The following is a 27,555-nucleotide window of genomic DNA, read 5'->3' as shown; positions in this document are numbered from 1 at the left end:
AGTATCTCAAAAAAATAAATGAATGGTAAAATACAATATAAAACAATAAAAGCTGAAACATAATTAAACCACAGATTTCAGTTATAAAAAACAAGAGAACTGAACAGGAAAAAGAAAGAAAGAAAGAAAGAAAGAAAGAAAGAAAGAAAGAGTCAATTTTCACCTAAACAGACATGCAGATCTCCCATTGACACTTTTGGGAGTTCCACTTGCCTACCAAGAAGAGAACTCACCCTTAAGAGAGTACAGCATTTCAAAAAGACTGAATTTGCTGTCACTCCCTGCTGCCTCTACTGCGTACTGTCAGACATGGAGACAAGTTTTGATTAATAACATCAGTACTTGTGCATTTTTAAGTGAAATGCTACAAGACAGTTTGGTAGACATAACTGGTCATCTTCACAATATCAGTTGCTATTGCTCTAAAGAGAGGTATTGGCCCAATCTTAAAGCAGAAATACTTGGGAGGCAGACCAAAAACATAAACAACTGGACTTCAATACTACTCTGATGCTGAGGTAAGCTAGCTAGAAGGCATTCAGTTTGCAGGTGCATACCTACCAGCAAAATATTTGAAAATTAAGAATGTAACAATAAGTTGCAGTTCAAAATGTTGAGAACTGTAGAAATCTAATATTACCTGAGTCTCGCAACCAAAGAGTTAGTTGTTCCCCAATCTGTCCACTTTGTTCCAATGCCATACAGTCCTTTTAAGTCCTAACCAAGGATCTACAAATCAACCCCAAACACTCAGTATTCCTTCCCCTATGTGATGGGGGATGAATATCAAACATCCTCCCAAGCTATGAGCTGGAGAGGGGATGAGCTGAAGAGGGGACTGGGTATCACCCAAGCAGTTGTGATGCACTTTTCAGTTGCTTTGAGTCCCTATAATGTGCATACGTTAATTCCCTGCCATCATTCCAAGCCCCACATTCAAGACACGGGCTCCATGTTGTGCTGTGCTATGGATGTGGTCCATTCACCCTGGAAGCACAGCGTAACTACTGGGACAATCTCTTCCCCCTCTCCTGCTCTAAATTCAGGAGGAGTGCTGAGACTCATCCATGTCACTCTAAGCTGTGGAGGCACTCTGAGCACTTCTGAAGCACAACATAATACAGAAACACAGCATAATCCAGTTCTCATCTAGAGCTTGAAAGAAGGGACGGAGTATCATCTCCACAGTTGTGCTGCACTTTGCAGGTGGTTCAAATCCCACTGAAACTCAATGTGACCACAAACATTGGCTAGTTGCAATAGTTGTGAACTCCTACCCTAGACCTTTTCCCAAATTCTTGAGTTTGGGTCATCCCTTCCCCAATTCACTCTGTCTACCCTCTTAAATTCAGTTTTATGTATTTTGTCATTTATTGTTGTCCCTCGCCTCAATTGGAATGGAGAGGCAGGTAAGAAATTATTATTATTATTATTATTATTATTATTATTATTATTATTATTATTATTATTCCTCTTAGTTTTTGTCAAACACTGCCTGCTTTGTCCTCCTTCCTGGTTAACTGATTGATGTGGGAGCAGGTGTCCCTTCAGATGCCTAGGGTTTAACAACTTAACATAGTACCCCTGTATGATGGCTGTGTGTGATCCCTTCGCAACCAAAATTGACCTTTCAGATGCTGCATTATTTATCAAATTAACCAAAACTCAGCAAATTAACAACCAAAACTCAAATATTCCATGACATTACAGCAGGACAGACATCACCATAATTCCCACCTTATAACTTGCCTATCACTGCAAACAGGCAGCCCAACTATACTGACCTTGGGTCCAACTAACACAGCAATTCTTATGTTCTATGGCCATTGGCAAAAGCCACTAAAATAACTAAGAAATGCACTTTTCTAGTCATTCAACATCCTTTTGCCTCCTGACAGTCTTCTTTTGAATGGCTTTGAATCTTTACTGCTCTCTGGTTTTTGTTTTTGTGTTGTTGTTTTTGGTGTGTGTGTGTGTGTGTGTGTGTGTATGTTTTAATGCCTGACGTTGTATCCAAGATAATTTATAGGGCTTATCTTTTTAATTCTGTTTTTATTTTGCTGCGATGTATTTTACTTTGTTTTGTAAGCTGCTTTGAAAACTTTGGTAGAAAAGTGGGGGGGAGTAATAATCTCAAATAAAATAAACTGTTACTTTTTCCTAGTTTCAATCTCTCATTCATTGCTTGTCTCATCCATCACATACAATGACATAGATAATTAGCAGGTGTTGGGAGGGTAGAAATATCATTGTTCACTTATTTATATTACTAATGCAAAATCATGCCATCATTTGCCTATTCACCTTCTGAAACCATGGCTTGACACTCCTTACTGTATATAACAGGAATGTCTTATTTGCTGTCCAAAGCCATGGTCATTATCAACTGTCACTCAGTTACACAAGTTTAACTATTATCTATTTCTTGATAGCCGAGTGTGAACAAGGAAAGTCAACAACGGCATGTGCTCAGTGTTTTCCTTTAGGTACGTATTCTTATTGCCATTAGTCAAAATTAGAAAGCAAAATCAACCTGACCTCCACAATAAACATGGCCCTGCTGTACTTGAATATTGACCAGGAACAAATAATGAGGTCCTCACTTTCCTTTTTTCTCCACTCAACACAAACCATGTTTACATGAAAAGCTACCTCGGTTTAACTTAATGCTCTTTTCTCATTCAGAAAGAAGTTGAAGAGGTGCTTAATTTATAAGAGGTAAGTCGTGAGTCTCAAGACTCCACTTTCTCCTCCCCCTAATCCTCCAGTGTTTGAAAGCTGGTTGTGGTTACTTAGTGGTGAGGGAAATACACTCTACCTATTTAGTTTACCAAGACTAAAACCCTGATATTGAAAACAGGATATGGGGTTGAAACATTGTAACCTTGCCTCAAGTTAAGCCCTCAATTAAAGTGTGAAGGCAGCAGCAGTTCCAACTCCTGTTTAAGAAGGAATCTGGCCCCCTGTTTTTAAACTCTACATTCAGGGGAACGTGACCAGAGGAGAAGTCAGCTCCACTTTTTCCAGGACACCCAAGCACCTTTCAAGTCCCAGGGGCATTACACACAAACTTTGTTTTTTTAAAAACTGCACAAGTTAATTGTAGATCAGCTGCTGAAAGTGAAGAGAAGGGCATACATGAGCTTATGAGGTTAAGAAAACATTGCACCAACTCTGGAGCGCTCTCTGAATTACACCTAAAGCAAAATTTCAGGACAAAAGTGTAGGCAAATCATCAAAGGAATTTTGTGAGAAGGAAAAAACAATTTTGACTGGCAAAAAATCTCAGGGGAGTTTCATCTATCCCAAATCAGTCTGCTGCTGAGAGATGCCTCAAGGCTGGAGGGAAATGACAGGCTAAGGCTGCAATATTAGGGTCATTTCCCATTGAACTCAATGGGATTTGCTTGTCTCCTGTATAGGATTGAACTGTTTGCTGGCAAGAGGATTGAGGGCAGAGGATGGTCTCATAACCTCTTCCTAAGGCCCAAAATGTCTCCCCTGGGGTCTTGCAACCATTTAATAGACACGTAAACATATTTTTGTTTATTCCAACAAGTAGATTGAAAGGTAAAACACCAGAAACTAGAAATTGCATTTTTACACACTTCTAGACGTTTACAGGATAGTGTGTTAAGAGTACATATTTGAAAACCAGGTTCAAATCCATGTTTAGTCATAAAGCTCACTACGTAGCCTTGACCATGTCATTTGCTCTGATCTCTTAAGGGATTCAAGTGAACAAACCCGGGAGCCAATAAGGCAAAGTATCCTCAGTCCATTTAGCAGAGAAGGGCAACACTCAGCCTGGTGGCCTCATGTGCTCTCCCAGGCCTTTTTGTGACCCCTGCTATTCCCAAGTTGCCGTTATCAACAAGTTGCCATCTAATTTCGGTGGCAGCAAAGACAGCCCCATTTACACGTTAAAACAAGGTGAACGGGAAGCATGTGGCTTGCTTTGTTGCAAAATCACGCTCACTGGGGTTTCTCAGACCTGCAATTTTTGCATTAAGACAAGCCTTGTGCTCCCCATGGACCTTGTTTTCAAGAAAAATGCAGCTTTTTTTTTTTTTTGCTGCCACCAAACTGTTATTGAATGTAAACGATTCAGCAGCAGCATCCATTTCAACAGCAGAGGGGATGCAGCTCTTGGTGGGTTCTGGGGGTCAGAAATCGGCCATCAGACTTGTCCACCTTGTGGGAACAGCAAATACTTTTGAAGGTCACTTTACATATGCCTCAGAAAAGTAATTTACTACATTTCCAAAGCATTCAATACAATCTGAACAATTAATGGTTTAGAGGGAGAGGCAAGCTACAATAGTGAAGTTTTGCACCATCAGCCACTTGAGATAATAACTCAAGTGTAGCATAATAACTAAAATTTTGAGCTGGGTATCAAAGTCCCCATTGCAATTCTTCCCTCTGGCTAGAACTCATTAGATGATCTAAAGCAAGCTACAGCCTTCCGATCTCTCAGGCCTCAGCTAGACGAGGGGGTGAAAGGGTGACGATCTCGTGATTTTATGATCGCGAGATCATCGCCCTCGTTTACACACGGAGCACGACATCTCAGCCGCCATTTTGTTTTAGTTTTTAAAGGAGAAGGAGCGCACGAGCGCTCATCTGCAAAACTGTAAGTTTTTTTTTTTAAAAAAAATTCCCCGCTCCCCCACACCAAAATCGCAACACCCAGCCAAACCTTCTGCGGTCTCGGGATCAGCCCAGGACCGCGGAAAAACTGGGCTAGAAGGGTAGGGCAAAATCCTGGGGAAATGGAGGGATCATCCCTCCCTGTCCCTGAGATCCCCTGTGCATCATCTGGACACACAGGGATGATCCCGGGGCGACCCCCGAGATAAGCCCTCATCTAGCCATGGCCCAAGTCATAGTCTTCCAAATACTGGGATAAAAATACTAATCTACCTTACAGGATTGTTGCAAGGATTGCTACTACAATGCATATGAAGCACGCTGCCCATTCAGAAAACTGTATATTTTATGTTTCATTTTTTAATTATTATTATTATTATTATTTATTTATATAGCACCATCAATGTACATGGTGCTGTACAGAGTAAAACAGTAAATAGCAAGACCCTTCCGCATAGGCTTACAATCTATTAATTTGGGTTGGAGCTATATAGGCAGGTGTAACTGGGCTGATAGAAGCAGACTTCTCTGCTGCCTCTTCCCTACAGCACTCCCTGAAAATGCAACACAGAGGGCCAGGTGAGTCTGCTAAATAGAGTGAGCTGAGGTGTGGATGGGGAAATCCCCTACAAAATCAGGCAGTCACATCTTCTGTTTATGGACCCCTTTCCATCAATGGAAAGCAGATCCTGGATCCAACCCAGTATTCCTGTGCCACCTCATAACTAAGTTTCTCTGGGTGGCATACATAAAAACGATTTTAAAAATACAATAAAACAAACAATAACTATACAATTACAATGTTTAAAAAGCATAGAGATAAATCAATAAGATCAACACAGACAGCTCTTAAAACTTTTTTAAAAACACAATTTGAAAACTCATTCAAAGCCCCCAAACAGGACTTTTAAAACCTGGTGGAATTACTTAACAAGTCTTGACCTGTCACTGGAAAGAAAATACTAAGTAGGCACCAGGCAAGCCCCATTTGGAAGGGCATTCAGCCCCAGGTTCACTTTAAAACAAGGATCTGGGTGCAATAATCAAGAATGCCCTCTTACTACTAGCCACTTGCCAGATCTCATTTGCCAGTGGCACTCAGAAATGGGCCTCCTAGGATTACCTGCATGCAGGTAAATAAAGGAAGAGGCAATCAGTCAGATATCCTGGGCTGAAGCCATTTATCAGCACTTTGAATTGGGTCTGGAAATGAACTGGAAGCCTGTGTATATGTATGACAAGTATTGTCTGTTTCTTTAGCACTGGCTGCCATATGGTACTGACTGGAACAGCCTCTGTGTGACGGATGCTCCATGCTACCATTAGAAAAATTGTAGGCCAGGCCTCACTGTGAGGTAGGAAATAGGGTTTTAGGATGGAAAATTCTACACTGCTTTTAACACTTTCTATGTGCACAAGCAAATAAGACTTGCTTAATTTTTAATTCTGATTTGGTTTTAAAATCTGACCATTTAGTCGCTTTCTAACAAGTCTGGAACATGGGGAACATTCTTTTTTCCAGACTAATGCATCAGTAGGGCGAGAAAACATTTAAAAAGAGAGACCGCATTGGGATTTGATGCCCATGATACCTACTCAATAGAATATGTTTTGTACTAAAGAAAGGATTCCAAGACAACACTCAGGAATATTATATCAGGTATAAATTGTGACATTTCCCATCAAAATATGTGTGAGTGGGGCCCCAAACCTTTCCCAGTCAATATGTAATTTCAAAGGGGAAGCCATGGTTTATACATGTGAGCACATCTTATCTGACAGAAGATGCACGTCACAACAAGTGCTCACTGTAGTTAGGGCAAACAAGTGATCACAAATTACCAATTAAATTAAAAATGTGGATTACAGCAATCATGTAGGAACCATAGTGGAGCCAATGGGGGGGGAAATGATAGAGTGAAGAACAGTACTTATGATCCCTACTTGTTGCTGAACTGGTTATAGATCTGACAGGCAGCAAATGCACAGAGGGGAGTGACAAGAGAGGAAAGCAAAGAGAGAAAAGAAATTGGCACTTGAATCACAGATAAAGAGAGCTAGGGAAGTTGGCTGCCTGCCAGGATACTTTTTGTGAATGGGAGGGTATGGAATAGCCACTTCCTCAGATTTCTAGTGGGAAAAGCCACAAGTTGAACACTAGGAAAACAGTATGACATATATGTTACTTGGTCATTTTCCATACTTTTATTCATATTCGTAAGATTGTTATGGTTTTTCTCATAGGCTCTTTTAGAAAAAGAAAAAGGCCCTCCATCTGTCCATACAATCAAATATCTGCTCTGCTATCTCTCTTGGCACCACTAGCACCGTGTCATTGCACCAATCATGCTTTTAGGGGATGCTATTGGTTTAACTGCTGGCACGTCCCATCCTAAAGTGCTGGGGAAGGAGGTCTTAAGATTGGGGCATAAAACCTATATATTTAAAAGAAATGGGGCTATGGACCTGTTCAGATGACGTGCTAAGCCATGGTTAGGCCGCTAACCACTCTGCAGAAAATGGTGAGTGAGCATGTTTAAATCGTGGTTATGCAGCCATCATAGTTAGAAATGGTTCACTCAACACAGTGGGCCAGTTCAGACAACACACTAAGCCATGGTTAGCCACTAACCCTTTTGCAGCAAGCGGTTAGTGATCCTGTTTGTGGTTATGTAGCCACCATGGTTAAGAATGTTCACACTACACACTGGCCCTGTTCAGAAGACATATTAATCCACAGCTTTAACTATGGTGAATAAGCCCTTTTGCCTTATTCACTGTGATTAAAGCCATGGTTTAAGGTGTCTTCTGAACAGGGCCACTAAGTCACGTTGTCTGAACAGGGTCTATATCTCAAGTCATTATCATATGAGAGTTTTTGTCATTCCCCACATTTGAAAATGAAATGAAAAAGCTCATTGATTAATTTTTTTTAAAGGTTACCTTTAGCCTTCTACTCTTACATGTAACATTCACAATTGGCATATTCTAGTTTAAAAGGTGTGCTTTTTTAAAATCACTTCTAAAAACATATTTTCATGTTTAGATTCCTTATTTATTCTGATTTGGCAACAAATGTAGCCACCTTGTATATAATATATATACTGGAGAATCAAGAATAGAAATATGGACAAATCTGAATCCCCAGGAAAAGTCTAGAAAGCATCCACTTCTCACTGGAAAACACTGAGGCAGGGATTGAACGTAATGAAGTCCCTGGATTGCCCTAGGTATGTCTACAATAGTTCTAGAAATTAGGCTGTCCAGTGTTTTCTTTCTTGCATTTGCCTTAACCATCATAAGGAGAGGCCATACCTCAGGGGTAGAGTTCATACTTTCATGCTTGGTGCAAGCCCTATCATCTCCAATTAAAACAATCACAAGCCATTAACAGGTTCAGAAAGACCTCTGGCTGAAACCATGGAAAGCTGCTGCCAGTCAGAATGGAAAATACTGGGCTACATGATTCTATGGTCTATTCCAATATAAGGAAGCTTCATAGGTTCAGAAATAAATACAGAGGGTGCTTGCCGCTGGGAGTCACTTGTAAAGTCATAAATCTTATAAAGCTGCCTTAACATGGAATCAGATCACTGATTCTGATATCTTTGAATTTTCCAGTACCTTTTAATTAGAAAATGTGGCACATTAAATGGAAACAAACATATAACATAACAACATATCATTGCAAATTTTATGTGAACAACAATAAATCGAGTATAAGAAAGAATTTTACTTACAGTACTTTATAGAATTCAAAGCAGGGGCCGAGTCTGAAACAAAACATACAGGACACTGTGATTTTATAAAAAAAAATACAAATCCCTAAAAATAATAATTATGCACCTAGATTACTAAAGAAGAGTCATGGTTTTTGAATGAGCTGATTGTAGCCACTTGTTACCTACATTGGCAACAGCCCAGTTTACATATCATAACAAATTGAATTAGGCAGCATGTTGTTGCCGAATCACTTCTAAACAACCCACAGCCTTCCATAATGTTTGGTTAGCGTTACATGCAAACCAGGAACTCTGGCTTCTCTCTCCCATGACAAGCCAATCAATAACCTTGACCATAGGATTGCAAATCAACAGCCATGTTGCTTTGCAATCCTATGCATACTTGCTCAGAAATGGCTACAATACTTTGGTGCTTTAGGCAGAAAATCCACATGGAACCCCTACCCCACATATCTAAATATTTGACATTTCGTTTCTCTTTAATAGTACTACCTCCAAATCTGCCATCTGACCCTGCCTAATGATAATTTACTTCCAATTAAACACGCCCAATTTATACTTTATCAGAGTATCAGGGGAAATGATCCATTTTTAGGGAGCAGAGCTAAATATCAGCTGAATAATATGTTATATTCCCAGTCACTTCTACCAATCCTCCATGCAGAATTAATTTTGTATTCTGATTATTATTTTTACATTTTAAAAGGGCTTAAATGTTTACATATTTCACATTGACAGACTACTGACAGGACACACAGGAGTCGGTAAAGATGTTTGAACAAATTACAACTGGATGAGCTAGATTAGCCTACAACTCCCATCATCCTTGACCTCTAACCTCTAGAACATCTGGAAGGACATGTTGGGGAAGCCTGGTCTACATACAAAACACAAATGTCATTAATGTCTTTCATAGATAATACATAGCATCAAGACTATGTAATCAGACCACAGATTTCGATCACATCTTACAGGAGGGTTATCAAGGATGATTAAAAGGTGATAATGGCCTTTATGACAGAGTAGCATCCATACATATTAGTGGTTAAAACTTGAGGTGTCAGCAAATAAATATACTGAAGCCAAATGATTTCTATTATTTCCTGACTTTATACAGGAATATAGCCCTTGAGTAGCCATTTCTTCCAGATCTTGCAAATATACATCTGTTACCCCATAGGGGAGATGCCATTAAGGGGGCTTTGCATAGAAAAATATTATGCTGGGAAACACCTATACCTACATAAATATTATTCTGTCTGAAAATCTCCTTCCCAAGAAGCTTTGCCTGCAAGAAATGGCAATCATGGTTTTATTACATGTTGCATGTAACATGCAGTTCACCTATTGGTTAAATCCTGGCAAATTAAAAAACTGCCGACCCATGTAAAAACAAAACAGCTAAAATACTAATGCTATATGATCATTTCTTAGATAAAACAACAGTTTGATTTATTACATTGGAAGAAACCACATAATGGAAGTTATCACATAGAGGGCATTCAATACATGGACAAAAGTCATCTACAACGAAGGATAAGAAACGAACTAGGAAATTCATGCATACTATTGCGGTAGGGAAAGCCTTCTTCATAAGGGCAATTTTTAAAATGTGGTTGCTGACAGTTAATTATCTATTTGCTTATATAACAAGTTGGATGACAAGCTATTCCTGCTAAAATTTCCTCTTCTCGACAACTATTCATGGTATAGGAGCCCAGTCCACTTTTGCAAGAGAAGCAAACGAAAAGGAATAATAGCGCTTACTTGAAAATAATTGATTAGCAATAAACTTAGCCTTCACATCTATTTAAGGATGAAATGCTACTCAGATTGAAATTAATAGAAAAGTTCCAACTGACAACAGCAGGGTCTGTTTAGAGACTTCATACTAAACTAATAACAAGGTTTTTGCACCCTTTTTCTTCAGAGATGCCAATCTCTTTCCGAGGATTCATGATCTCTAGGTCCGTGAACCTGCTTTTCTCCAATAAAGAAGGTTAACTGAAAAAGCCATAAACTAATGAAAGCCAAGACACTTATCCTTTTCGGTACATAACCTGCTTATCATAATACTTAGCACAGGAAGGAAGGAAGCTCTCTCTCCTGCAGTTTTGTCCCCATTCAATCAATTCAAAATCACCTTGTAAAAGCCTCTCGCCTTACCATGACTGATTCTCCCAGAGTGCTTTTTGTTAACCTGCAAGCAGCACCGGATGCTTGTGCAGCTGCCAGCAATCACACACGAGATTAAATTTCTGCAGGCTAGATTCTGCAGCCTGATTCAATTATGCAAATTGAGCAGATTTGCATAATCACTTTTATTTTGCATATTTTATTCTGCAGTTTTTACTATTCTGCATAATTTATTCTGGTTTGGCTAATCATGGGGAGGGGCAAGGAGCAGTGGAACCCTGATAAAGGCTAGCTGCCTTCTGCTAAAGGCCTGGCCGTTGTCACCTAGAACTACCACAGGCCTTGCCTCTCTGCCTTTATGGCCTGGTTATCACATTCACTTCCCCCAAATGTTTTACACAGAGGTGCTTTTGTTTGGGGTCTGGTCTCGCTGTTTGTTTTTGTACCCAAGGAAGCTTACTCTGATGCAAGATTTGTGGGCGTCCCATCAAATATGAATAGCATGTGTGCGTGCATAGCAATAGGGGCACGTTCTACTTTTAAAAAACAACAACATGGATATGGGAGACTTGAAAGGATCGATATAGGTTTTATATGTAGACTTCAGACTGGGGGAGTACAAAGAAACAATTTCAATATGATGAACGAAACAAGCCTCAAACTAGAAGCATATCTGGAGTACAGTCCTATTAAGTAAAGTTCTGCACCAAGATTAAGACAAGGTTAAACAAAGCACAGACTTGCATACTTCAATTGCACACTTCAATGCAGGTTTTTCATGTCAGCCTTACAGAAGTATCCAAATGATATACACAGAACTATATGACAGAACCGTTCAGGCAACAGGCAGTTTTACATGTTAGCATCAAGCATCTAAAGTAACTGCTTGGAGAAGAAAGGTTCCACATTGACATCGCTCATATGCTAATTAAAGCCCCATGCTTGGTTACCGTAAACAACAAACACCTTGGGATCTGATACTGCAGGAGCTTTCCTTTGATAAACGGCCTTGTACAGCTTTGGCTTAACACAAAACAGGTTTCAGGAGATTTTTGAGACTTCAGAGACATTAGCAGCAACAAAGAAAATTATAAGGACAACATTTCACAAAATCAGGGACAAGGTTGCATTAAAGAGGACCAGTCGTTACAGACAGGGGTCCCACAGTCAGTGCAATGATTCTCTATAGGCAGAGGGCCCCAGAATTCTTTGCAATATAGAAGTCCTACACGCACACAGGCACGCACTCACTCACACCATGACGAAGGGCATTTTACTAATGGCAATAGCAACATTTCGAATTTATATGGCCCTTTAGTACATTCAAAGAGTTTCACATACACAGCAACTTTCAGAGCAGTTCAGTATTATTATTCCCTTATTAAGTTGTTGGTTCTGAAATGTGCATGAAACCACTTTGAAATCTATTGGAAAGCAGTGTGTACATTTTTAAAAAAACAATTAAATACATAATTCTGATCACATTACTCCTTTGTACTTCAATGACTCGTTTCTCTTCTGGTCTCCACTTTAAATTTCTTGTATTTACTTTCTAACGTCTCCAGAGTCTTGCTCTGCTACATCTATCTTTCTCTTCTTTTTCTGTCGGTTGCTACTTGGACTCTTTGCTCTAAAACCATGGGAAATATGTAGCTATTGCTGAAAACAGCAGCCCCATATCCTTCGGTGATATCTAGCAATTCAAAACGCACCATGTGACATCACCTGCCTGTGAATTTCCCTACCCTTGCAAGCAGCAGCCAATGGTGAAATAGGAACAAGTGAACTCACAGTGATGTCATATGACACGTTTTGTATTTTCAGGCAGCAACGGGGAAGAGAGGAGGAGGATATGTGGGGTTGCAGTTTTCAGCAGCAGCTTCACATCAAGCATAACATTTAGTTCTGGGTCTCAGTTTCATCTTTAAGAGGAGACAGGCACAGAATCTTTGATCAGCTCAGATGTGCTCCCATGGAGACCAAAGGGCCCTGTCATCGTTCTGGTATGCTCAGCCAAGATGGCCCCAGATGGAAACATGAGAAAAAGGCCTTGGAGATGCATTTGTGTACATGCTGCATCTAGAAAGCCTAATCCTTTTATCTCTTGTTCCCATGTAATTCCTCTGGTTTTAGAAAAGTATTAGGACTGAAGGATCTTTCTGGTAGAAATGAGGGACCTGCTCATGGTCTGCAATTTCATTTCATTTCCAAGAATGCTGAAGCCTAAAATTTCCAACAATTATGGACAAAGTACAGTAATATATATGGTTAGGGTAGTTTTGGGCTGAGAACTATCTAATTAGCTAAAGAGGTAACCTGTTCCAGGCTAACAAACACAAGTTGTATATATTCTTTAATGGAGAGGGGAGATTGTATGTCATTATAAAACTAGAATTTCGGATAAGCAGTTGGAAGTTTGAAAGGATATTTAAGAATTGTTTCTTTTATGAAACACAGGCTTTCACTTTTTTTAAAAAATGAAAGCAAGTAAAATATTAACTGCTCGTTACTGTGTCCCTTAACACAGCCATTCATCAAAATACAGCATGTTTTTCGCCTGATGTGAGTGTCTTGTTCAATCAAAGGAAAGTTACAGACAACCTTTTAAATATCCAATTCTAAACAATACCTACAGCAACAGGCCTGATTTTGATTTATTGAATAATTTGACCAGAAAACACCTGTAGTCCAAACAACATTACATGCAATCACTTTCATTCCCTTTTTGTATACAATCAAAACAAATTACCAAAATAAATATTGACGGCACAAAGTTTCACCAGTCTGTTCCAGCTAGTCTGACTCAATGATGTACATTTGCGTGTGAGAGTTTAAAACATGGTTTAGATATCACATTTCACTGATTTTCATAAGAAGCAAGACTTCCCAGCATTCACTGCCAAATGAATGTAAAAACACATTTTTTAAAAAATGCTGATTAGGAAACAAATAAAAAACATTGAAGACATTCTGCCTTTCACAGGCCTGCTCCTCTGTTTATGTGTGTGTGTGCGTGTGTGTGTGTCAGTTTTCCCTCTACAAGGAGTTTCTAACAAATTGTTACGGAGCAATTTGCGCACAGTTAGTTCTGTCTTTAATCGAGAAATCTGCCTGATTGTGAGCTTATTTCCCAAAGGCTGGGAGTGAAGGTTATTCCATCAGGCCTTTTGGGAGTAGCAATCTATCTAATATGTTTCTGAATTATTCCAGACTGAGCTGAGCTGAACATGAGAACAAAGCCCAGATTCCACTGCAAGGAAAGACTAGCCTAACTCCCAGCTGGGAAGATTTACGGAGAGATTTATGCCTATACAAATACTGGAGAAATTTTCAAAGTAATTGCATGTATTTGCCCACTGTTGTCAGAGGCTGTAAACTAATGTTTATTAAAACACATCAGCAAGGTGCTGCCTATTATCCATCTCCCAGGTTCTTCATGCAGGGCATTATAAAGAAATCTCATTTGCCTGCATCCTTTATTTCTTAATAGTGAAAGGGCAAAAAGGATAAAAGGGAATTTGGTTAGTTACACAGTGTCTTACTATGAAAACAGGCACACCGTCAACTTACAAAGCACTGCATCTAAGTTGATTAGGTATGTATAATGTGGGCTCTTACTCCCAAACATCACGTTTATACCATTCGCTTTTCGCAGTAAAAGACGGAAAGGGATGTTCCTTCTCCCATTCATATCCCCATGCCTCCTGCACTGAGGTTGTCCCTTCTGATTAACTTTTAGTGAAATAATTCTAGCAGAGAACTTGGGCTACATGAATAGGGAGGCAGTTAGGTACAGTGATTCCGCCCCTAAAGAACCCTCATTCCTAAACTTCAAGACTATTCCCCCGTGGGCAGAACCCTTGGACCCCAAAAGGATACCTCAAATCACAAAAGCTGCCAGGCTGTTGACAATTACTAACAGCATAATCCTATGTAAGTCTACTCAGATGTAAGTTCCATTGAGTGCAACTGAGCTTGCTCACAGGTAAATAGGTACAGAAGGGGTGGGCAACCTGCAGCCCTAGGGCCACAAGTGGCCCTCGGCTTAATTTAAAATGCCCTCTCCATGATAAATTCCTGGAGAAGGCTATCAATGGCTACTAGTCATGATGGCTATGTGCTACTTCCAGTATCAGAGGCAGTAAGCATATATACACCAGTTGCTGGAGAACATGGGTGGGAGGGTGCTCCTTCACCATGTCTTGCTTTTTGATCCCTGGCCGACAACTGGTTGGCCATTGTGTGAACAGAGTGCTGGATTAGATGAACCCTTGGTCTGATCCAGCATGGCTGGTCTTATGTTCAAGCAGTTTGGGTTCCTGGAAATAACAATCTGTCCTTTTTCCAGCTGCCCACTAAGTGGGTTGGAAGAAAAAGATAAAAAGAGAAGGGAGTGACAGAAAGAGGTAGAAAGGGGTGGTGGCCTTGCCCACTTTTGGCACTGGCTCTGCCTACCAAGGCCCTGCCCACCAGCAGCAGGCAGCCCCCAACAGATTACCCCTGAGAGAATGTGCCCTTCAACATAAAAAAAGGTTCCCCAAAGGACTGCAGCCCAAGGGACGTTACTTTCACTCAGATTTTTGTATGTTATAAACAATTTTAAAAAGTGACAACTATTATAGACAATCAACAGGTGATAACAAGAGGAACCATTGGGTGGATGTCATATAGAAGACTAATTAATACTTATTCTGTAAGCACAGGATGTGAAGAGGGATGGCAAATATAGTGTGGAAACCTTATAATGAAAGTCTTGCAAAGTCTAAAATCAGAGTTAGAGCCAGGGGTACCACACTCCAAACCCTGCCCCCTCCATAAGGCCCACCCCTTCTACTCTGCAGCTTGGCTGCACAGGGGCTTTCATAATCAGAGAATGAGTGGGGAAAGTTCTTCCTGTTGAGGTCTGCATTCCAGCAATGGCCGTGGTCAGCACCAAAGTGGGTGGGTCCAGAGCCCAAAGTGGGTGGTGTTACAGATGTCACTCCTACCTTTGTTCAGTATGTAATTGGGGGAAAGGGGAGAGGGGCATTTGCATCCAGACATTTTCCTTTCCTAATGCATGCAAAGTTCCCTTCAGGTAGATGGGGGGACAGAGCAGGGTGGAGTGATAATTCCAATAACTTGGAGCAGGGCTGCGAGGACTCATAGAATAGTAGAGTTGGAAGGGGCCTATAAGGCCATCGGGTCCAACCCCCTGCTCAATGCAGGAATCCACCCTAAAGCATACCTGACAGATAGTTGTCTAGCTGCCTCTTGAAGGCCTCTAGTGTGGGAGAGCCCACAACCTCCCTAGGTAACTGGTTCAATTGTCGTACTGCTCTAACAGTCAGGAAGTTTTTCCTGATGTCCAGCCGGAATCTGGCTTCCTGTAACTTGAGCCCATTATTCCATGTCCTGCATTCTAGGAGGATCGAGAAGAGATCCTGGCCCTCCTCTGTGTGACAACCTTTTAAGTATTTGAAGAGTGCTATCATGTCTCCCTTCAATCTTCTCTTCTCCAGGCTAAACATGCCCAGTTCTTTCAGTCTCTCTTCATAAGGCTTTGTTTCCAGACCCCTGATCATCCTGGTTGCCCTCCTCTGAAAACGCTCCAGCTTGTCTGCATCCTTCTTGAAGTGTGGAGTCCAGAACTGGACGCAATACTCTAGATGAGGCCTAATCAGGGCCAAATAGAGAGGAACCAGTACCTCACGCGATTTGGAAGCTATACTTCTATTAATGCAGCCCAAAATAGCATTTGCCTTTCATGCAGCCATATTGCACTGTTGGCTCATATTCAGCTTGTGATCTACAACAATTCCAAGATCCTTCTCATTTGTAGTATTGCTGAGCCAAGTATCCCCCATCTTGTAACTGTGCATTTGGTTTCTATTTCCTAGATGTAAAACTTGGCATTTATCCCTATTAAATTTCATTCTGTTGTTTTCAGCCCAGCACTCCAGCCTATCAAGATCACTTTGAAGTTTGTTTCTGTCTTCCAGAGTATTAGCTATCCCACCCAATTTTGTGTCATCTGCAAATTTCATAAGTGTTCCCTGCACCTCATCCAAATCATTAATAAAAATGTTGAAGAGCACTGGGCCCAGGACTGAGCTGTGCGGTACCCCACTTGTTACCTCTCCCCAGTTTGAGAAGGTTCCATTGATAAGCACTCTTTGAGTCCGATTCTGTAGCCAACTGTGAATCCGCCTAATAGTTGTTCCATCTAGCCCACTTTTAGCTAGTTTGTTAATCAGAATGTCATGTGGCACTTTGTCAAAAGCTTTGCTGAACTTAAGATATATTGCATCCACAGCATTCCCACTCGTGACATAAGGAAATGGGGTGTGGCCTGGGAAGAGTCCAGAAGTCTATATATGGAGAACCTGGTGAAATTTCCTCTTCACCACACACCAGTTAAAGCTGCAGGTGCCCTGCCCTCTTTTAAATCTCGTCACTCTAGTATAGCTCCTGCAGCTTTAACTTTGGTGATGAAGAGGGATTTTCACCAGGTTCTCCATATATACAAATGACACCTGCTGAAATTCCCTTTTCCATGCAACTGTTAAAGATACAGGAGCCCTGTCCTCCTTTTCATATGGTCAGCCTACATTAAGAAGTCTGAAAATCCGCATTTGGTTCCCCACCCTTGCATCACAGAGTGTCCCAAGTATGTGATAACAAACTAATCTGAAATCCAGTTTAAACGGTAAGACACAAAAACCTACTAAAACATTTCAATTACAAAATATTTTCGAACAAGTACTTGAAGAGACAGATATCTGGCACCAATCACATGTCCCTGGATCCAAAGAGGGTTTTAGGTGTTCTTTTCTTAGCAGCTCCACCCTCCTACTTGTGAAACTCAGGGAAAATTGAAAGGCATGACATGGCACAGGGATCAGCTGTTTGCAAGAAAGAAGTCAGACGTTTCAATGAGCTAATTCAAGCCCCCCTTTTGCATCCTAAGCAGTTCTTTGGATCCTGGCCATGATAGGCAAGTGCAATGTACATTTGTAGACAACTGATATATTATTTTATTCTATTTGAAAACTGAAATGCCTTAAATGATTTAAAAACATGCAAAAGTGGTGATTTATGGGGAAAAGTTACCCACATATCCTTTCTGAACCTGATGCAATCCACATTGCTCTTTTGAGCAATGTATTTTTTGGCCTTCTTCTGTTTTGAGTGTCTTTATGTTTGTTTTGAGCTGCAATTACACTTGCTGCACTCGGGTGATGTATGAGTTTCTTTATGCCTGATTAATGAGTTAGGATGTTATGGGAGCTTCGAAGACATACAGTGTTCTTAACTACCAATTTCCTTGTTTTTAAATTCTTGGCAATATTGAGACAGGTTGCCTCTTCATATCCGATCCTAAACATAGAACGCACTGCACAAATATAGCTACTGTAGCATTCTGTGCAAGGAAGCAGGGCCGTCCTACCACACTGGCTTTATGACCAGTTACATCTCTATATTACTGATTACATTTCTATCTTTCCACATCGGCCATTAAGGCCCTCAGAGCAGCACCTATCAGGTTATGTCAACATAGCTTATTCCATAATAGTCAACATTCCTTTAGGAATCCGTGCAGGAAAGTAATTCCTACTCCTGCTCCTATTTCAGCTACTCATCACTAATTAGTTTGTGTACACCCATGTTGCCTCTGTCAATGGTAGCTGTTCCTAAAACAGCAGCAACAGCACTGTTTAAGCCACGACTCTCTTCGTCCCAGTACCTCCAGAATAGAGCAATCCTCATTGCCCATCCTGACAATCTTTGTGGTGTAGCAAACAATATAGGATCAGGCCTGATGTAACTATTAAAATCAAGACCTTCCACCAGATTTAATTTATAAAATGTCCCTGTGTAGTAAAAGTGAAGGCTCACATTTCTGATCACAAAATAAATCAATACTTCAGTATTTTCTGCACAGAACAAATGCTGTCATTCCACCAAATCAGTGAAGGCTTATGTGTATATTCTATGTATATATTCTTACACATTCAGAATGAGTAAGAAAACAAGTTATAACTGCTCTCAGAAACAAGTAGGTTACTGCACATAGGGGGAGTCTACACCAGCCATTTATTGCAGTATAGTATCACAGTCATCACCAACGGGGCACATGACATTCACCTGCTCCCGCGGTGATCTCGGCTCCACCTCTCAGTTTTCCTGGAATATCCCTGACTGCTTTTGTTGTTGTTTTTCCTGCCTCTTTCGCTTCCATTCCAAACATCGTTAGCGGTGTGCCCCCCTTTGTGAGGTCTTTGCTGCTCACCACAAGTTCCGGGCTCAGTGAACAGCCAATCAGCTGTGGGGGGCATGTGCATGGGTATCAGAGGTGTGCAGGAGTGGACCTGTCTGCCGTTGCCACATGTTTTGGATGGGTCTTGGCGTGTTTTACCATCAAGTGTGCGGGGATTTTTTTTAATACGAACATATCTCTGTGCATGAGCCCATATTTGATGGAGTTTCTATCCCCTCATGTGTTGCTTTGCATCTGTGCTCGTGCGCATGCCTCACTGTCAATTAAAAAAAAAAGCACTGCCTCGTTGCCGCATCATCTGTCCAGCACCACCCACTTCTGCCAATCCACATGTGCAAGTGGTATAATGGGGCACATGTGCTCCTGCAGTGGCACTCCTGAAATTGCAGTACACATCAGTGCTGTGTGCCCCATGAGTGCCGATTGCGGAAGCAGGGAACATTCAAAAGCATCCCTCTTCTGTGCCGAAATGCCTGCAGGTCTAGATTAGCCCTTAGATTCACTTGCTGGGCAGGGAATCACACAAGCAGAGCACATACAGATGCATATCTACAACTTGGATGTGAAACATTCCATTCAATTCCCATCCTCCCTGCAAGGTACATTTTTCTCATTCATCTTGCAGTGTGGATGCAAATGCACATCTCCATCCATTGTCTCAGGCTTCTAACTGGGCAGAACATAACAGCTGGATATAACCACTTCTTGATTGGGACCACTGTGTGTTCTTATTCCTGTTCTAATATTACATCCAGTCCTGAACGTGCTCACACAGAAAGCATATTTTATACTGCAGTCAAATAGCACCATAGCTTCGCTTTCTTAAATTGCCCAGGAGTGATATGGAAGGACAAAAAGTGGATAGAAAAGCAGCAAGCTAAGTAACTACAATACCCAGAAGCTGACAATTTACTGCTAATGGTTCAGTGACCACTCGAGCTGTGCTCAACAACAACAACATCAAAAACTCCTATAAAAGCCAAAGAGGGAAAAGAAAAGTCTAGATGATTGGGTTTTAGCTCTCAGTCAAATACTGATAATATGGAGAAGGAAAGAGAGGGGCCAAGAAAAGAATGAACAAATGTTTTGCACAGGTGGTACCAAGGTGCCCTGGCTGGGCCTTCAAACAAAACCATCCCCATGTAAACCTTAAAGAGGATTAATCCTCAAGGATCACTATAATGAGACCTTTAAAGGCTCAAGAACAGCAGCCTATCACTGAGGGTAGCAGTAGCCTGCTCCCAGAAGTCTTCTCTAGCAGAGTTACATCAAAGCAAACTGGGACCAGATAGCAGGATTCTGTGAGAATCCCTTATCTCAGCGTTAGCGGATGCTTCTCCTCTGATTGTCTTGAACTGCCACCTGTCCCAGACATCTTTGAAGGCAACGCTAAGTCTGTGATGGATCTGACCTCCTTGAGCTGAGATTCTTTTATGTCTTTCTTCATTTTCTGCTCTGTTACATTCTTTCCCTGCAATGCACACTACATGAAACAAAGGGAGTTCTCACTCCTTGACTCACTGTCCCCAGCTATTTGAAAGCAGAAGGGAGGGGGGAAAACAATGTTAAGGATTATACTCCATCTGCAATGTGGAGTTGTCCTCTAGAGACAAGCCTCTTATTTTTTGAGAGTTATAACTAGATGGCTTTTACACGAAGACAACTTCAAAATAGGGGGTTCAGTATTGCTAGAAGCCAAGATGAGAAGGCTGCATGTCACAGATAACTTAAAAACAAAAAGATTCACACTATAGAGATATATTAAGAATCGCATTAAAGGGAAAATAACCAGGAAGCAACAAGCCAAATGGCTATCATTAAATAATTAAAGCAATTCTATACAGTCCTCCTTCATTACATGCAAATGTCCTTAATGCTTGTGCCAATCTTTTATTTAAAATTTACATGACAGGGGATTTATTTTCAAGTTAAAATTACGTGGAAAGCCCCAGACGTTCACAGAGATGCCCTGGGTTTGCTAGTTAATGGCTATTCATAGTCCTGAATTCAAATATATATCTATCACCAGTTCTGCAGCAAAAAGTTCCATAGGACAACTATGTGCTGTGTTTTTTTAAAAAAAGATCCTGCAAGATTATTGATTTTTATTTAAACATGGTATCTTTACATTTCATTGGGGGATCTCTGTTTCTAGCATTATGTGAAAGTGTAAATATCAGTTCCCCGTTCACTTATTCCAATCCCCCCATTTTATACTGTTGTTTTATACTTGAATTGTCTTAATTCTGTAAACCGCCCAGAGAGCTTCGGCTATTGGGCAGTATAGAAATGAAATAAAGAAAGAAAGAAAGAAATTATACACATTAATCATATTCTCTCCTCTGTCCCTGATCCCAAAACTTGTCTGCCCTGTATTTGATTACAACCTACTCCCTTGACACAGATTCCCGGTTCACATATCAGAGCAACAAAGCATGGGTTAACACTGGGATTGTTTAACCCATAAACACCCCAGAGTTTCCAGGTATGCACATCATACATTAAAAGCGGAAATAAAAACATGTGGTTGCGCACTCCACTCATCCCCACAATTCCTGGGTTAAACTCCCCAGGGATTGCCTTCATGACAGGCAAACTGGGTCAGTGTAGCAGTTCTGCCTAAGAAACCCCCCTAACAGCAGTCACTTTGCGTGGCAAAACCTGATGGCCTGTTCAGGCATTATTCATCCAGCAAGGAAGTCACCAGGGTAACAGTTAACGCATGCCTCAAGTTCATGCACACCCTTCTCCCACCCCTTTACTGCATGTAAAACTAGAAGTGTGTCATGTTTATTTCTTCATGGGATCTTTATGATCCTACGGTCAATTCTGTCCCCTCTTGACCCGAGGACAATCTTGTATAATCAGAGAGATCCAGCTTGGGTCAAATATGAACCACCCAGAGAGCTTCGGCTATTGGGCAGTATAGAAATGCAATAAATAAATATTATACAAACAGTAGGGTGAGCAGGGGACAAGATGCGCAAGACACATATGCCACAGATTTTCTTGCCAAAAAATATAACATCTGACCAGGATATAAGCATCAGGTCTACTGTTCCAGACATACTCTTGCATATTTTGTTTGCTTGTTTTGCAACATTAAGATTTGTTTCTGTACTAAGACAGCACTGAAAGAGCCAGTTCACACGATCGTGTTGCGGTGCATGCTTATTCGAGGGTTAGTCCATGGGCTGTTTCAGAGTTATGAGAGAGTTCGCCAGGGTCATATGACATGGTAAGCCATGGTGGCTACCTGCTGCAACTTGAATATTGAAAAGGGCGGCCAGCACGCACCACTGCCCACCACAGTTTCAGTAACTTACAGTGGGCTGTGGTGCCTGTGTGAATCTGGTCACTCACTCTGCCTCCCTTGCTAGGTCTGGGAGAGGCAGAGGGGAGGATTTTGGAAATAGGAAAGAGGATGGAAATGAACTTGCCCAGTTCAAGTATTCTCAGGCCATTACAAGCTGATCCCTGTGTCCTCTGAATTTTACCTTGGCTCATAAGGGCTCAGTACCAGCTGTCCGGTTGGGGGAGCCCACACACACATGTTGTGTGGCAGGGGGAAGAGGAAGGGTCTGTGGCTCAATAGTAGACCACATCCTTTTTAGGCAGTCGGTCCCTGGGTTAGTTCCGAACACATCCAGGCAGGATAGGAAAGAATCCTGCTTGAATCCTGTAGAGCTGCCGCCAATCAGTGTGGACAATATTGAGCAAGGTGGACCAAAGGTCTGACTCAGTATCAAGAAGCTTCCTATGTACCTGCATTCCTTAGTTGGGAGGGGTGAGGGAAGACTGACAACAACAGCTATGACTAAAGTGGCTTCTAAATTGTGTTACTGCACTCTAACTGGTTCCTGCCAACCAGTTAGAGTGCTCTGGGAAGCATTACTTTTCATCTCTCCCTGCCCGTTGGTCAGGAGGAATAAAAACTGACAGTTCCTATTTCTCTGAGTTAAGGCAAGGGCTGTTCCTAAGCTGCTTTTCACTCTACAATGAAGATTTCTAAGCATGCTTGGAATCTACATTGTTGTCATGGCCCCAGGCTTCGCACTCAAAGTCCTCAAGCAAAGTAGCTCTCGGAGAAAGGAACCAAGTGCAGAGAGGCTGTTTGGGCACCTGCAGAGATTATGACTGAGGAGCGTTTCCCAGATCACACTTTTAGCCAAGGTGCTACACCAGCTCTCCCATCACAGAAACATCTATTTTGCAATATTTACATATAGTACAGAGGTGCTGGCAGACTAACAAATTGTCAAATGCAACAAATTTGATTTTCATGCTTCTTATTACAGTGCTTTCTGTGTAAGAAATTTGTTGGCTTAACTCCAAAGTTTGCCATTGTTTATTTGCAACATGCTTTGTAACATAACATCTCTAGATTGAGATACTGGATTAAAATTTGGTATACATATTCAGGACATTATTCTACCTTTCAAGTTAGAACTCCAAATATCTTCATTTTAAGGAAAGTGGGGCAGGGGGAGTTGCAAAACACACTGTAAAATAAAATTCTCCCTGGAACCTTGAAATACCACAGTGATATGTCTTAAGTATATTTACAACCTAATCCTTCATTTAAAGAAATCAAGTGGTGTTTGAACTTGAAATACGAATTGCGTCCTGAATAAGTTTGATCCCCAGACACATTTTAAAGAGGGAACAGAAAGATACAAAATCACAAAAATGTTTTCTGATAACTATGTAATATCAGTTATGTCTTAATAAGTTTGATAGCCACATTATGTTCAACAACTAAACTATGCTACTTAAATCACCCTTTTTAAGTTAACTATTTGCTCCTACTGTCGCAGGAATGTTAAAACAATGGCCACAAATTGCTTCAAGCAAGCCATGAAAGGAAGAAAAATACCAAAATATTGGATTGAAAGGGACCTGAAATCCACATAGACCAACACCTGCACTAGGGATATTTCATGAACACCTACCTACACCTAAAACAATTATATATCCAGAGCATATGTGTCCTAAACAGAATAGCTAAAGATAATATGGATCATGTTATTTTTTTAAAAAAAATAAAAAAACATTGAGCCAGCCTTGTATACAAGATCAGGAAAGATCCCAGCCTGAATTTGTTTTCACCAGTCCTTTAGCAGAGAGACCCTATTCTGCCAGCATGCTTCGTTTCTCTGCTGTCCACAGAGGAATGGGCTTGCCTTTCTCCACCCCTCCTCAGCCAGCCCTTTTGATTTCCATGCTGGAAATGGGGCGGAGGAAATGGCAGACTCATCCATGTGGGGGAGAGTGGGTGCTGGCATGGGCAAGTCAGGCCCAGGCCATCACACAACCCCACCGCTATCTCCAATCTCAGATTAGATAGCAGCGCCGGGGATGCAAGGCAGCCTGGGCCTGGGTTTGTTTCTTTGCTCTGGGAAGCGGCAAAAAAAGAAAGGAAAGGAGAAAGGAGCAGGGCCGGATAACATCTGGCCCACAACAGGTCTGGTACAGGCCAATCCAACTCCCCACCCTTAAACAGTGAACCCGTGACCTAGAGAATCTTGAGCTGGTTGTCTTGTGTTGACTGGAAGGCATGTTGTGTCCCTTTCTTTCCCTGTTCTGTACAATCTCAGGTCTCTCCAGCCAAATCCAATGTACTAAACGACAACACTGCCCTTTGCCAGCTTATTATTCTATTTATTTATTTATTAAAACATTTGTATCCCACCCTATATCACAAGGATCTCAGGGTGGCGTACAGTTAAAATCATACAAACAATATAAAACAATAAATATACACAGCTAAAAACAAATTAAATCATTAATAAGCTAAAAGGGCAGTTGCCTTCCAACACCAAGTAGTTTTGGATGATACAGATTTTCTAGACCTATTTCAAACCGGCTTCAGGGCAGGATACGGAGTTGAGACAGCTATGGTCGCCTTAGTGGATGATCTACACCTGAGTATTGACAGGGGAAGTCTGTCCCTGCTGGCGCTTTTGGACCTCTCAGTGGCTTTCGATACCATCGACCATGGTATCCTTCTGAAACGCCTGGAAGGTTTGGGTATCGGGAGCACTGTGCTTCAGTGATTCTGGTCCTATCTCTCGGGGAGGTTCCAGATGGTGATGCTTGGGGATAGCAGCTCCTCAAAGAAGGAGCTATCATATGGTGTACAAAAAGGCGCCATCATATCCCCAATGCTGTTTAACATCTACATGAAACCGCTGGGAGAGATCATCCGGAGGCATGGGGCGGGGTGCTATCAGTATGCCAATGACAGCCAAATATACTTCTCTATGCCTTCGACAAGAGCGTCAGCTAAGGATAGTGTGTCTCCTCTGAATGAATGCTTGGAGGTGGTAATGGCTGGATGAGGAAAACAAGCTGAAGCTGAATCCAGACAAGACGGAGGTGCTTACTGTCAAAGGCCCCAACCTGGATTTGGAGGTGGGTCAACCAGTTCTGGATGGGGTTACACTCCCTCTGAAGGACAGCGTTCACAGCTTGTGGGTACTCCTGGATCTGTCACTCCAAATGGCAGTTCAGATAGATGCGATGGCTAGGAGTGCCTACTGCAATGCATTCTACATAGGGCTACCTTTGTGCCTAGTCCAGAAACTTCAACTAGTGCAAAACATGGCAGCCAGGTTGGTCAACGGTACATCTAGGGGTGACCATATTACACCAGCTTTAAAATCACTCTACTGGCTGCCAATTAGTTTCCAGGCAAAGTATAAAGTGTTGGTTATTACCTTTAAACCCTACATGGTTTGGGTCCAGGTTACCTGCAGGATCGCCTTCTCCCATACAATCTGCCCCACACACTCAGGTCCTCTGGGAAGAATTTACTTAAGCCAGCAAAAACTAGATTAACAACCGTTACCCAGAGGACCTTCTCTTCTGCCTCTCCCAGACTGTGGAATGGCCTGCCGGGAGAGATCCGCCAACTCAATAGTCTTTCTGAATATAAAAAAGCAATAAAGACTGATCTCTTCCAGCAGGCTTACCCATTCAAATGTTAAGATGTCTGGCTGTTATTTTAATAATGTATTAGTTTTATATGTTTTAATCAGTTTTATGTATTTTATAATATTTTTGTATTCTATGTTGTTCCCCGCCTTGATCCAGAGGGAGAGGTGGGTAAGAAATTATTATTATTATTATTATTATTATTACTACTACTACTACTACTATTATTATTATTATTATTATTATTATTAAAACTAGTATAGAATTGGGGGGGGGAAATAAAACTATGTACAGGCTTGGTGAATTTAGCCATCAAAGGCTTTGTTTAAAAGCCATGTCTTAACTTGGCACCAAAATGAAACCAGTGCTGGCGCCAGTCAGGCCTCCAAGGGGAGGGCATTCAACAGCCAGGGTGCCACAACAGAGAAAGCCCTCTCCAATGTACCACCATAGCTTATGTCTTGCGTTGGTGGGACGTGGAGGAGGTCTCCTCCAACAGATTACAAGTCTCAGGCAGGCATATATATGAAGAGGCGCTACTTCAAGTATGACATTCAGCTGATCCTAATAAATTGAGTATTATGCTCTGTATTGCTGCTGTTTGGTGTGTGTATCTATGTATACACAGAGACATATATAAATGAACACAGATGCCTGTATTTTGGACTCTCCTTGGTAGCATGACTATGGAGACTGTCACCATGAGCACTTACATTTCAAAATTTACAATTATACTACTGGGAGAGAGTAAGGGGGAGGGGGAGAGAGAGAGAGAGAGAGAGAGAGAGATCTTTTCATTGAGACCATTAAAACAGAAGTTTCTTAGTTCTTTGGTAGAAGCTACACACATTTGTTTTCAAACTTTAATTCTGGCACTCTGATGCACAAAAAGAATGTTAAAAAACAAACAAAGCTAAGGTGATTTCATTCCATGATTCAACCTGTGCTACTGAATATAGTTCTTCCTCAAGCTGCAGATGTTTGAGAGGCTAAATGAGGCATTAAGACACTCAGATTGTGTGGCTGACCAGAAGCCAATATTGTAATAAATGATAAGTAAGACAAAAGGGCAGAGAATGGCCAGAAGACTCCTGAATCCACACAATCCTTGGCCCACAGAAATGAAAGCTTTAGTTATGAACAATTTTTGTAACAGAAATACTTCCGACAGCCAAAATTATCTCAACCCTAACACAGAAACCAGTCAACTGGGTCCAATATAACTTTTTAAAAAGTCAATTATGAAATCCCAACACTATCTTTGTATGTGTTTCAGAAACGAAGTGGACAAACAAACGCAAACAAACATACCAAAGTAAAATATTCTAATTGGTTACCCCTTTCACGCACTACAGTCATGCAATGTCACATCCCATTCATAAGGAAACAAATCAAGTTAAATGGGAACACACTAATCAACAGAGGTGGCCTCATGGGGGCAAATACAACTCGGAAGATTAATTAAGATGTTTTAAAATGTAAATATAATATGGGACCTAAAAAGTCCCTACTTGTTTTGTTCCTAAGAATGCTCCCACGCGGAGGATGTTTTCGATATCAGCATATCCAATACCCACATGATTGCTGGGGTGATCCCCACTATTCCAAATTATACACAGGGGAAATCAATGGAGCCACCAGGAATAGCATAGTCTAAAAATGTGTGGTCAAGGATTGTTGTGGATGTTCACAACATCCCATGCACACTGGGGCCCAGTGCTTCATTCACCAGCCTCCTTGCATTGAACAAGGAAGTCTGAAGGGAGGTTCTACTCACATTCAGCTGAACACTATTAGAATGATCTGCGCAATCAGGAAGCCAGATAA

The 27,555-nt window shown here is 41.2% G+C and overlaps 1 protein-coding gene across 1 annotated transcript in view; it reads right to left on the bottom strand.

The window, feature by feature from the left end:
• The window catches only part of GLI3 (GLI family zinc finger 3), a 258,888-nt gene that overhangs the window by 155,530 nt on the left and 75,803 nt on the right, over positions 1-27,555 (bottom strand). The window contains exon 3 of the mRNA XM_063129442.1: positions 8,394-8,426. Within this exon, the coding sequence (XP_062985512.1) occupies positions 8,394-8,426 (33 nt within the window). The remainder of the gene's footprint in view (positions 1-8,393; positions 8,427-27,555) is intronic.

The sequence above is a fragment of the Elgaria multicarinata genome, chromosome 1 (assembly GCF_023053635.1).
Source record: "Elgaria multicarinata webbii isolate HBS135686 ecotype San Diego chromosome 1, rElgMul1.1.pri, whole genome shotgun sequence".
NCBI classification, from domain to species: Eukaryota; Metazoa; Chordata; class Lepidosauria; order Squamata; family Anguidae; genus Elgaria; species Elgaria multicarinata.
The sequence above is the reverse complement of the archived record's forward strand: the minus strand, read 5'-3'. Positions and strand labels throughout refer to the sequence as shown.